This window comes from Lycorma delicatula, chromosome 3, assembly GCF_047948215.1.
Source record: "Lycorma delicatula isolate Av1 chromosome 3, ASM4794821v1, whole genome shotgun sequence".
NCBI classification, from domain to species: Eukaryota; Metazoa; Arthropoda; class Insecta; order Hemiptera; family Fulgoridae; genus Lycorma; species Lycorma delicatula.
The window spans coordinates 179,175,697-179,189,592 of NC_134457.1; the positions used below are offsets into that span (position 1 = coordinate 179,175,697).

General features: G+C 28.5%; 1 protein-coding gene across 2 annotated transcripts in view; it reads left to right on the forward strand.

Annotated features, from left to right (window-relative positions):
* The window catches only part of Rme-8 (receptor mediated endocytosis 8), a 189,307-nt gene that overhangs the window by 43,434 nt on the left and 131,977 nt on the right, over window positions 1-13,896 (forward strand). For both annotated transcript variants that reach the window (XM_075361095.1, XM_075361097.1), the window contains 4 exons: window positions 1,373-1,631; window positions 3,334-3,534; window positions 6,511-6,653; window positions 10,077-10,331. In XM_075361095.1, coding sequence (XP_075217210.1) covers window positions 1,373-1,631; window positions 3,334-3,534; window positions 6,511-6,653; window positions 10,077-10,331 — 858 coding nt within the window. The remainder of the gene's footprint in view (window positions 1-1,372; window positions 1,632-3,333; window positions 3,535-6,510; window positions 6,654-10,076; window positions 10,332-13,896) is intronic.

Consider the following 13,896-nt stretch of genomic DNA (forward strand, 5'->3'; position numbering starts at 1 on the left):
TTGATTTATTTAACTAGAAATTATTTGGTATAGATTGAAATTAATTATAGTGATAACATCCTTTTTTTTTTATTTTAACTCCAAGGATGATGAATTTTTCATACAGAGCAACTATAAGAAAAGGAGGATTTTTCTGTTTTACCTTCAATTTACTATATCATTCTGAATTATTGCCTTAAGACAAGAGTAATATTGATGCACACAAAATAATAAATAACGTATGAAAATTCATTTGCACATGAATGTAATGTAGTTAGTTAATAATTCTTATTTACATCTGTTTATTTAGCCATTTGTTTAATTTTTTCTTTATCCTTGGATAAGAGAGAGTCCTCAGACAGTCCCATGGGTAGAACTGCCATTCTTTCAGCACAGCTTCTGTAGGGAAATAATCTCTCCCATCAGCTATTAAAAGGCATTGACATGATACCTGGAACAAGGATTGTTAAGTGTGACAATTCTTCCAAAAAAAGAAGAAATTAAAGATAAAAAAAGAGAACTTATGCCCCAATCCATAGGATTGTTACTGATCATTACTGAGTGCCTAAATTAAAACTGTTTGATATAACTATCTAGTATAAATATTCAGTAAAAAATATTAATTTAGGCTCAAAATTGGTTCCATCATTTTATTCACTTGCGCTGCATTAACTGGTGTTAGATAGTTTTCTTGCACATTCTGTTAATATAAATATTTACAAACAAAACATAGTTGTTTGCCACACTTTATATAATATCAAAAAGATTCAGTGTACTTGTCTGCCACTCTCAAAGGGAGTAATAAGTAACTACTTATTACTCTCTTGGATGTTTCATGAGTAGAGAGTTCCTGACCATTCTCCTTGTGTATCAAATTTCTACCTTAATGTTAATGAATAAAGGCTAGTTAAATTCCTCTTAAAAAATTTAATGAATGGTTTTGAAGCAGTAGATCATAATGTTTCTGCTAACAATACTCGTATATACTTATTTAACGTTAAGCACACAAAAATTTTAAAATACTTCAGAAAGAATGTATTAATAGTGAAGTCTGGGGAAAAATGAGTTAATATGATAAAATGTTGCCAAAACAGTGAAGAAAAGAAAACTGGAAAATTTTGGCCACATTGTTATATCCAGACAACTTGAGGTAATGCATCTGATACTTCAGGGAATGTGTTAGGGGCAGGTCAAAAAAAAATTTCATGAATTTGTTGTAATGTTCACACATGATTTAGAACAAAAGAAGATTACACAAGTATAGCCTGTAGCATTCAGTTAGTAGGCTAACTACTCTAAGTGTAATTTTATGTGAAATATTTGGTAGTTTTTATCATTATAGTTTTACTCTATTATTTTGGTTTGTGTCTAATTAAAAATAAATTACTTTCAGATACAAACGTACATTTTCTGTTGGGACAGCGGGCCTAACAACATACAAAAATGTATTAGAAATAACCAACAGATGGCTCTACACAGATCTAATAAGTTTAAAAGTAACACCTGAACCTGGTATGTTTATAGTAAATATTAAAAAGAATGATCGGAGTACAAAGGGTGATACAATGAAATTTGGAACTCCATATCGTACAGACTTACTCACAGATGCCTTTAAAAAATGTCCTGCAATTGCAGAAAAAAATGATACCCAAGTAAGTCTAATGTATAAGTTTTTCAAAAAAAAAAATTCTTTATTATACACTTTAAAGATAAATGACCATAATATTTACAATGAAACAATATTGTATTCCAATTTTAGTGACGGCTTTAATTATGTTTTATTGAACAGATATACTAGTTAATAGTATATCTGTTATACTATTAACAGATCATTAATATTCATTACATTCATTACATTATCATTACATTCATTAATATTATTAATTGTTATGATGTTGGACCTGTTCTTTATTAAAAACAAAGTGAAGAGGGCATTTTTTGTTTTTACTTTCATTTTGAATTGTAGTTGATACAGTACTTAATTTTCCTAAAATGAAGTTCTTTACTTTATTCTTTGATTACTTTTTCTGGTCTTTGTTTTCCTGTCTCTTTTTTTCTCCTCTAACAATTATGAAAATTTAAGTTTTATTTCAAATATTAATCCACAGAAGTCTATGAACCTTAATAAATGTTTGTCTGAATATTTAATTTGAGATTTAGTAATTTTGCTATAATTGTGATTGTCTTCTTTATTTTAAAATTATTTTTATTATTAAAAAATATTTTGATATTATTTGCCAGTTATCTTGAGAAAGAAAGTGGATTTAAAATCTAGAAAACACAAAATGTTAAAATGAATATCATTCTACTATTTCCAAATCATTTTTACTGGTTATATTGCAAGTAGTACATTGTTTTATGGTGCCCATTTTGAAGATGTTCGTTGACTATTTTGTCTGTGATTTGTATACAATTCTATTTGAATAAATATATAAGCTATAACATTTATTTAATATAATGTAACATGAAACACATTTGCAAACAAAATACTGTTTCTGAATGTGGCTGCCAGAGTACTATGGTCGTCTGCATGCATGTGAGCTTCTTCATACAGTGGCTTAGTAGTCACCACTTAAGCAATTAAGCATTTTTTTAACTGTTGTTTTGTTAACACAGATTCATAAAATCTATAATGAAGATACATGCATGATGAAATGGTAAGAAAACAGATTAGACTCTTATGTTTCAGATGAATTATAGAAAAAATGATGAATAATGAATCATGGAGTAGATAACCATTTGTCATTAATGATGATTTTTTGCAGCTTGTAAATAGAAGAATTTATGAGAATAGTTGGTTTGTAATTTTGTCAGTTGTTACGGCTTTCTACATAATTCAAGAACTGTTCTATATGATACTATGACAGATTGTTTATAATATCAGAAGATATGTTTGATGCTGGGAGCTAAAACGTTTTGTGCTCTGGAACACAAAAAATAATAATAAATGATAATTTTGTCAGCCCCATCATCACTGGTTATAAGATAATGGACATCTAACGATACTCTAATCAATGATGTCAGAAAAAGTGTGCAATGGTGGCATCATTTTATGAGAAGGTGTTAAGAAAATGGTTTCATGTTATGACTTATCTTAATATTGGTAGAAGTGCGTTGAAAAGTAGTTAAAAGTGTAGCCTTTCTTATAATAATAAATTAGTTTAAAAATGGATTGAATACCTGAATTTCCGAATGTACCTTTTACATTATTAATATAAGTAACTTTTAATGTAAGTTCTTTTTTATTAATTTTTATTTCAAAATTTTCATTATCTTTTGCATTAATACTGTCTCCTTCATTTTACAAATTGTAGGTTTCATAGTCATTTTGTAAATTAATTTCTATTATTGCAGAAATATAATGCCGTTAAAAACCACTGGTCAGATATGAATTTACCTGTTTTACTGGAAATTACTGCTGTCTCTTTAGATCAGCTGGATACAGCCACTAATCAGGTTCTTGCTTCATATTGTTATAAGGACATTCATGCTTTCCAGGATGTTACAGACTTTCCTGATGGTTTTGTTGTCATTACTAAAACTTTTCACAGAATGGTTTGTAAATATATTTTTTGTATTCATAACATTTTATTTTATGTTTATTTCTAAATGCATGTTGTTTGCATGGTAATAATTTTTGTCTTATCTCAAAAAAGTTGATATTTGGAAGGTTTTTCTTCAAATGATGTGATCATGAAAATCAACATTTTCATCTCATTTTATTACATGGCTGGACCATGTTATGAAAAATTATATGTTCTCTTTTTTATTTACTTTATGTTCTTTATAAAACTTGACTAAAGTTTAAGCTACAGATTCCTTCCAAAATTTTAGTAAGTATAAGATAAGCAAGCAGGTTATGATGATTATTGTTTGGTTTAAAAATATTACATTGTATTTCTCAGGTAGATGTACCATTGCTGATTCTGTGGCCAGTATTCCCATTACAAACAGTAATTAGCCCTTTTACCCATAATGTGAAACTTTATATTTTGTAAAATGTAACTGTTGTGGAGCATTATGAAACAGTCAACTTAATTATATTTTTGGCGAGATTAAATCATTTTATTCAGTTTTATGCAACCTAACTCCAAACTTTTTGTCATTATTAAATATTTATTTTTTATTATTTTTTTATTTATCCATTTAAAATCTACATAAAATATTAGATCTTGGGGTTCAAAAAAAAAAAGTTAGAATAGTTTTGAAATTATGAAAATGGTCTATCAAATGATTGGGTCGGCTGATTGATATGAATAATTAAGCTGATACTTAGTAGAAAAAAATAATTGCTTTCTAAAAGAAATAATAATATCTATTTATTTTAGAACTGTTTTCATGTTATATTGCCATACAAGAAAGTTCCAAAAAGAGCTAGATTTATTATCTTTCTGCGTCCATTTTTAATAAGATATCTATCCATCTCAAATGTCTTACAACAAGATTGAGTATATGATAAAGCTATTTTGAGTTTAACATTGTTTTAGAAAAGGGCTATTCACATTAGCATCTAATATAATTTTTTTTTAATTTACGTCAGTTTATAATTGCTGCAATTAGCTAAAGTAATGTTAATGTCTATCTTGATCTGTGTAAATTTAAAATTTTTTTTTAAATATTGAAAAACAGACAAGTGATTAATAATTAGTATTTATGATAGTTTATAGTACGTATTAAATTGGTAAGTGACCATATATGGAGTTTGATAATATTATAATAATGAGGTTATTAAGGGAAGAAGACGAGTTCTGATATTTTTGTGAAAAATAGAGCCTCAAATAGCAGTATTAGATTTATATGCATAGTGTGGGCAGGACAAACACTATGTTTGTCCTTCCCACAAACACTAAAGATGTTTTTCTTGATAACACATGATTTTGTAAACCAAAAAAGGCTCTTAATTGCTGTAAGTAAGTAAATTTAAATAATTTGTTAGACAGTCTGCGGGTAAATTCCTTCAACTTCATTTAATAACCTTCCTTCAGAAATTATTAGCCTACCATTTTAATTTTGTTCCTAAATTAATAAAAATGTAAATATTTAATAATATGAGAATGTACTAAGTTCTTGGGATTCATGATTTAGAATAATTTACAATGGGATGCCTATATGTAACAAACCTTTTTAGTGGTGTTACTAGAAAATTAGCTAAATTTTTCAGAATGCAGAAAAAGGTGCATGTAAAGAAAAATTTTGTAAGTTTCAAGTTAAAATTCTCATATTCTTATGTCTTTGGTTAAAATTTTTTTTTTTAATCAAATGAAATATAATTAATTGGATTTCCTTATTTGATAGTATTATAGTTCCTGTTAACATAACTATAATGCTTACAGACAAACCATATTATGGAAATTAGTAATTTCTTTTATTCTGTGAATGATTTGTTTCTAATTAATCATCTCTCTCGATATATGGTGATTAAGGTTGCTTGAAAATATGAGTAAATAAATATCAGTTTTTCATGAAAATTGGTACTATGGGTAATTTTTGATAGTGAAAAAAATTGGTTATAACTGACTTATAGAATTATTTTACGCCCATTTTTAAAATGTTGATTTATATCAAAGAATATTTTTGCATAATAACTTTTGAATCCCTGACCTTGTTGCAGTTTGCAGAAGGTTTGTTCAAAAATATGATGTGCTTTGAATAGATTTGATGTTTGCAAAACAAATTTATATTGGCTAAAGTATTTGTAATTAACGAGTATTTAAATGAAATACATTATTGAATTTTTAGGGTAGTAATGTGATGTTTTTTTTGGACAGTAATGAATACTTTCATTAATTTATCAGAAATCAAAACAGTTACCTGCAACGTTCAACTTCCTCAAAGATGTAGACTACTGTAGGTGATCAGAAGTGATAAGAAATTGAAACATAAAAATGTAACACAGAAAGTTGTTTGGAAACAAATTCTATTAAAATATGTATTTACCTTTTATTATTTTTATTAGTTGTTATGATCTGAATGGAGTGAGATATTTAGCCATGTTTCCAAATGCAGTGAGGTAGCAAGGCCTCCTAGTTTTTAGTGATTTTGTTTCATTTATACTTTTAGTTGATTGGATGTTTAATATTTAAAAAAAATTATTTAATAAGTATGATAACTTTTTGATTTCTTTTAAAACTTTGATTACTTTATATTATACAAAGAATTTGAAAGAAAGGATTTAATGCAGATCACCATTTCAGAGCAGAAGTCAACTGGTCATTAGCTCACTGGAAATTGGTAAGAGTATGAAACGATCTCATTCAAACCCTGGACCTCTTCATGAAATTCATTGATACTCCCTACTCATCCATGGAGGTCGGCACCATTATCTTCTAAGAAATTTTAAGTTTTGGTGTGGTTATATGTTCTTGTTTAAAATAATTAAAATGTTTAGACAATTATAAAATTTATGTTCATTTAAAGGTACGATTTCTCACTACATTCATAACTAATTCATATCAATTAAGTAATAATGACATGTAAATAGTATAAATAAAAAGTATTACACTTTTTTAAAAATGTAAAATTTCTTTGCAGCACTTATTTGCTTCTTCTGGACGTTTAGCAATACAACAGAAAGTTAAAGACATGGCAGAATGTAATCTTGGAATTAGAATTGATGTACTTCCAGAAAAAATATCATTAGAAACATTTAAAGATCTACGATTAGGGAAATACAGGTAAATGTGTTGCTGTATATTACCTTTGAAAGTACACATGAAAATTTCCGTTTTATTTTGTATGTTTGGTTAGATTATGTTTGTTTATTTACATTTTTCTTATTATTTATTTATTTTATTTTACTTTTATTATTTGCTTTGTATGGTATTATAATATATATTATTATTATAAAAATTTATAAAAAGTTCACATATTCGTGTTATGAAGCAGACATCTTGTTGGTGCTAAATGTAGAGGAAAAGCAAAACATAAGCAGTAAGTAATAAAAAAAAGTTATTTTTTTCATAATTATACTCTGCTATATTCAGTTGCTGAACTATTTATTAAAATACACACACACACACACACCACGCACACACACACACACACACACACACACACACACACACACACACACAAAATGTTTATAAATTTATTTATTTGAACATAAATTATTTTTGGTATTTTTTTTTTTTAATTGAAGTCTTTCTTATTGTGATGTTAGTTTGGTACAAATTGTATTTATTTTATTTTTTATTTATTGCTTATATAAATATATGTATACTCTATTAGTCATATAAAAATTAACTTTTATAAGTGTTGGCATTTATGACTGTTTATGAATAGCTACATTGCTACTTGTAGGTTTCTTATTAAAACTGGTTTAAATAACATTATTTTATGTTACAAATGAGAATTTTAATTCTTTATTTTTTACTTAATGAATTTGGTTTATTTAGTATAACTTAAGTTCAGTGTTGATATATTGTGAGTTGCCGACATTATGTATCATAAACTCACCCATAAATGTTTATTTTGATTATATACATATATATACACTCGCACACATTTTTATACATATATATATATATAGAAAGTAAGTTACACCCCCTCTATGAAACACATTTTTTTTTTATTTAACAAAAACTACATATTTTTATCTATTTTTCAACATAATCACAAAGTTTTCCTAAACACTTTTCATACCTTGTGACAAGTTTTTCAATTCCACTCTCATAAAAATTTTATCCAATTTCCTTCAACTATTTAAGGACCAGTTCCTTAAGTTCTAATGGTTATTATTATTTACCTTTGTTATATTTCTTAATATTTTTTTAATAATCTCTGCAGGCTTGTTAGCCTGGAATATCTGCATACATATTCATTGTATCATGACATTTTTGGTTTACTATGTATTTGTGATTTTTCAAATTTTTATTAGTCAAAACAATTTTTTATATTCATTTTAATGTTTAATTTTGTTGTCAATTCTTATGTGTAAAATTTTTACTACATTATAATTAGTTTCAGATATAAAATCAGTAATTGGTCTGATTGGGAATATCTGATTTAAATGTTTTAAATAAATATTTAAAGTTGATGTTTTACACTGAAATTAATGGTGTAATCTAGTTTGGTAATGTAATTTATTGTTTCATTTTTATATATTTTATTTTGTTATAATTGCCGGTTATTAAATATTTATTTCTTGGTAGTTTTTATCAGCAATATAAATTACAAATAGATTATCATAATTGATAAAAATTAAATTATTATCGTTAATGTAAGCATACAATTGTTCATTATAATGGTTTTTATTTTTAATAACTGTTGAACTAGTTGTATAGAATTTGGTAGCATTGATTTCATTGAGTTTTTTATTTCTTATAAAGTTACTATGTCCCTGTTCTTATTTTATTAGATATCTTAAACTAGTCACTTATGTTACAATAAACTAGTTATTTACAGTTTCTGATCTTGTTTAAAGTTTCAACAGTTATACATTTTATGTTGATTTCTGAGTCACTAATGATATTTTTCAATAGATCAACATGGTTAATAGTTATTTATGTTATATTAGCAATTTTTGTAGTTTTCATATTTATATCATTGAATTAGATGTAGCCCATTATCTAATAAAATAACATGTAACGTAAATAAATAGTGTATAATTTTACAAATAATGAGATTAATAATAAATCTGCAATTGTGTGAGGAAAATATACCATGCAAACCTAATAAAATGAAATAAAACAAATCAGTCTTTCAAGAAATGTTTTCATTTTACCGTTTAAGCCTTCTAAATGGAAACAATGTAATTCAAATTTTTTTTGAATTTACAGACTAGTGTGGCAAAATATCTAATTTTTCAACATACTCAAAATAACTAATACAGAAATTCTTGAGTTTGTTTGCAATAATAATAATAATAATAATAATAGATACAGCAATTATGAAAAAATGATAAATCATATAATAGCAGGAAAGTTTATCTGAATTTGTAATAGTGATTTATTAGCTACTCATCCCAAAGAGCTCTTAAAACAAATTTGCTACTCTGCAACAAGAACTTTGAACCATATATAATGGTTCATATAATAATAATCATATATAATAATCCTAGACATTTAATTTCCAAAAAGAATATCCTCTTTTTGGAAATTAAATGAAGCTTAACCCAGATTGCAGAAATGAAATTCGTGAAAATGATGGTAGAAAGGATAAGAGGGGACAAATTATATGGCAATTACAGGATAAGGCAGATATCAAAACAAAATGAACAACTTAATAATGGATTGTTAAATCTTGAATTAAATTGTATCATCATCCAAAACACTTTGATGTCAGTAGAGCAGTATACAATATGGCTAGAAAAGAAACTGGTGAGAAGGCACCTGATGAAGACTGAAAAGGTCTGGAAGGAAAAGGATAGAGGAAGAAAGTGATGATGTTGACTATAGAGGGGTAGGTTGGCAGTAGAGAGAACTTTACCAGTTATGATAAATTATGTTTATTGACCATACCGTGGCAACTAGAATTTGTCAGAAATGATGATGAAAAAATTAAACAGAAAAATTCCAATAATCCAATAATAGATAGTTAGAAAAGTACTAATAATCTTGCATAAGATATTAATAAACATTAAATTGATTATAAAAAATTACAATTTAAAATTATATTTTATAAAAATATCCTTCTTGAAGGAATCCATGGATCTTAACATGACCAAATTTTTTGACATGTAATTCCACACTATAAGCTATTTCAGAAAGTGACTCATTTGATAAACATTGAATAACATCTAAAAGGTCTACACACATTATTAATTAATTTAGAAAACAAGAGGGGGCCAAAAGATTGAATTGGGAAAACTTTATATTACAAAAATCTAGTGTTATATTGAAAAAACCTTACCTTGTCTTAGACATCTTGATTTGAAGGAACTGTTTGAACTGAAGGCTTCATCATAGATAAATAAGCATTTAAAGTGTTATTTATTTTAAGTGATTTTATTGTTGCAAATAATTAAGTGATATATTGTATCAGTCAAAAATATTGTATGTACATGCAATTTTTTGTGTATATTTTAAAGTATATGTATTTTACGTAAAAAAAATAAATAAAAGAAATTTACAAGATGTTTTAATCACTTTTTTTTGCAGTGGGGATGAACATGTAACATCAGTTACAGAATTTAAAGTATACAAAGTAGAAAAAAGAAGACATAAAGATTCTCCATTAAGAAAGTTGTGCCTAAGCCAAACTTGTTTGATAGAACGAGATCCACAGACATATAACATTGTCACTCTTCGTCCTTTGTCAAGCATTAGCGCACTAATACGTGACCCTGACAATCCTCAGCAGTTTACTATTGAGTATAACGATTATGATACCCGGGTTTACTTTGCTCCTCACAGGTATTAACAGTTATTTAATTTTTTTAAAATTATTTTTATGTAACAGTAGATTATGGAAAGATTATATAATGTTTTCAGATTATTTAATAACATGTATGATCAAGTGTCAGTACAGAATTCTATGGTATTTAAACTACATAGTGTTTGTGTGATTAGAGGTCCAACTTTACCCAATAAGAACTTTAACATTAGCCCTATTGTGCAGCAAGTAAACAGAAGAAATAGGTCTCAGACAGGCTATCAGCGATGCTAACATACCTTCACCAGTTCATTAGACACACAGGTCCTTGCATCTTCAACATGAAAAAGTAGAGAACTATCCCATTGACTTCAAGAACCTAAACCAGAAAAGAAAGAATCAGAGATAATGGAAGTTGAATGATGTGACAGCCAGTCTCCATTAAAAAAACAAACTGTCATATGAAACAGACATCCCAACAAGAGGTTAGATTCAAGGCAGCTAGTATCTATCTGCCTGCAATCTCTGTGAAGAATGGAAACTTTGAATACCAGTTAAGTATTAAAGGGGTTATGCTAGGGTTGCTACCCCTAGGAGGAAGCAGCATATTGATTATTGATTTTGCATTAGCAGGAATGAGTATTGCATGCTGCAACAAACGTTTTTTTTGCTTCAGAAATTAGAAAGCCTTCTAAAGACAACCCCATATTTCTTGAAAAAAGAGATTTGCTATTCCTCAGTATTATATGATATATAGAACTAGCTGAGTAAACTTAATATTCAGTCAGATACTCTCTCTTACTGTAGCTTATGGTTTTTAAATTATGGAAGCATATTTGTAATGTTTATTCAAAAAAATATTTCAGTTTTGATGCAATAGCCAGAATAACTTGGCAGTGATTCTAGGCTTTATATAGCAGATAATAATTTAATTGGTACAGGTTAACCATAACCAGCCTTTGATATTACAACTTGCATATACTTACAAGGTTTGAAAAAAAAGTGTGGAATTTAAGTTTATCTCAAAAGATCTTTATTTATTCATCAATATTAATTTTATCACCTTCAAAGTACTCCTCCCCTTCAGATATAATACATTTGTGCCTCGCTTTTTTCAATTTTCAAAGCACCTTTGGAATGCAATTTTCAGTATGGTGTTTAGCTCCTTCAGTGATTCTGTTTTTATCTCTTCAGTCTTGGCAAAACATCCTCCTGTCATGTTTGTTTCAGCTTGGGGTATAGGAAGACATCACAGCCATGTCCAGTAAATACAGAGGCTGAGGCATCATAACGGTGTTGTTTTTGGCCAAAAATTCATGAAAAAGTAGTGAAGTAAGTGCAGATGCATTATCATGGTACAATGGCCATAAATTGTTATGTCACAAATCTAGGTAATTTCTTTGGATTGCTTCATGCAACTGGCATAGAACTTCCAGATAGTACTGATTGATCGTACAACCTGGTAGCAAGACTCATGATACACTAAGCCTTTGAAATTGAAGAACATAGTGATCAGAACCTTCACATTCGATCAATCTTGATGAGTTTTTTTCTTAGCTCTTCATGAAGCTTGCATTAGGACGGTTGGGCTTAAGTTTTGACATCATAACACTCATGTTTTATTCAGCAACTCCTGAGCAATATTCATTTGGCACTGCTTTTAGTCAAAATTCAACAATTTTGAAACAAATTTTGCTGCCATATGTTTCATGTCCAAAACATCTAAAAAAATTGCTTGGCATGAGCAAATGATATACCACCATCATCAGCAACCTCTCTGATAGTAATTCAGCAATTGTCCATATCATTTTCTTCACTTTTTCAATGTTGTCAACGGTTGTTGATGTGCTGGAACTTCCAGAGCTCTCATCATCTTCAACGTCTTCATGTCCCTCTTGGAAATGTGTTTACTCTGTTTTATTCGTAGTAGAATTGTCAAAAGCAACATTTAATATTTCCAATGTGGTACTGCAATTTATTCCATTCTTTAAGCAAAATTTAATGTAAATTATTTAACTGTGGAAAATATGCCTTTTCAAAACCCAGCAATAAACTAAGCATCCAATATGGTTGCCAATGTAAATATATGTTAGGAACAAGTGGACCAACACAATAAAAAAAATGTGACTGTTGGACTTGTACAGCATGGAAAATTTTAAAATTCCACATACTTTTTATCAAAACTCATACATTTACTTTTTAAAACACTCATGATAAAGCATTATCTATGATTAATTATGGATAGTATTTATTAAACTGAGTTGTTTGAGTAAGAAATTTGTATTCATTATCACCATGTGGTATTTTTTCTACCTGTTGGCAGGTCCCTGGCACCACTGTTTTTTCCATTTGTTTCTGTTCGATGGTTTTCTTTTCATCTCTTCATAAACTTCACTAAACTTTGTCATTTATTAACTTCAGCCTGAATTTCAGGATTTTTTCCAGAAAATTTTCAACATTTCCTTGCTTCATATACAATTCTCTGATCAGTCTCCTATCTTTTCAGTCAAGTCTTTTTTCTTTCAAAATTTCAAATAACTTTTCCAACTGCACTCTGTTGAATGTCTTTTTCATATCTATAAAATTTAAGTTCAATTTCCATCCTTTTTTCAAAATATCTTTCCTCAATTATTCTGATTAGTCATAGCTCCTATGAACTGATTTATAAAGCATTATTTGAAATTGCCTTTAAGGTCCGTGATGAATTTGCTTTAATGTCATCAATAATCTTAAAACAGCGTCCTTTCATCACTGATTTCAATTTTGGAAATAAGAAAAAATCACCAGGAGCCAGATCTGGCAAGTAGGAAGGCTGAGGGAGGACAGTCAGGTAATTTTGGTACAAAACTGATGAATTGACAAAGCTGAGTGTACAGGCGCACATTGTCATGGTGAAGAAACCATGAATTTCTTGCCACAACACTGGACTCTTTTTACTGATTTTTTCACGTAACTGTTGTAAAACATCTTGATAGTACACACAGTTCACTGTTTCACCTTGAGGCAAGAATTTAAAATTTATAATTCCATTAAAATTGAAAAAACAGAGAACATCACTTTGACTTTTGATCGAGACACATGGGTCTTGGGGTGTGGAGATCCTTTGCCAATTCATTGTGATGATTGAACTTTTGTCTCAATGTGGTAGCCATAAACCCAGTTTTCGTCTCCCATTATGATCCATTGATGCATGTTTCAGTGTCATTGGCTTGTTCAAGAAGTCGCCAACAAACACCACTCCATCCTCTTTCTGCTGTTTGGTCATCAAACAAGGAACAAACTACTGCAACTTGATGCATGTTGAATTTTTCAGTCAAAATGTCATGGTATGACCTAATTTAGATGCTAATCTCTTCTACAAGTACTCTGACAGTTAATCGACAATTTGCATGCACCAGATCATTGATTTTTTGAATGTTGGTGTCATCAGTTGAAGTAAAGACCTTCCTGGTCGAGGATCATCTTCAATTGACCTGACGACCACTTTTAAATTGTGTAAAGACCGTTCATAACATTGCATATGACCCACAGCACCATCTCTGTGTGTTTCAAAAGTTGAAATGTTTTTATGAAATTTTTCCCCAGTTTCATGCAATATTTTACATT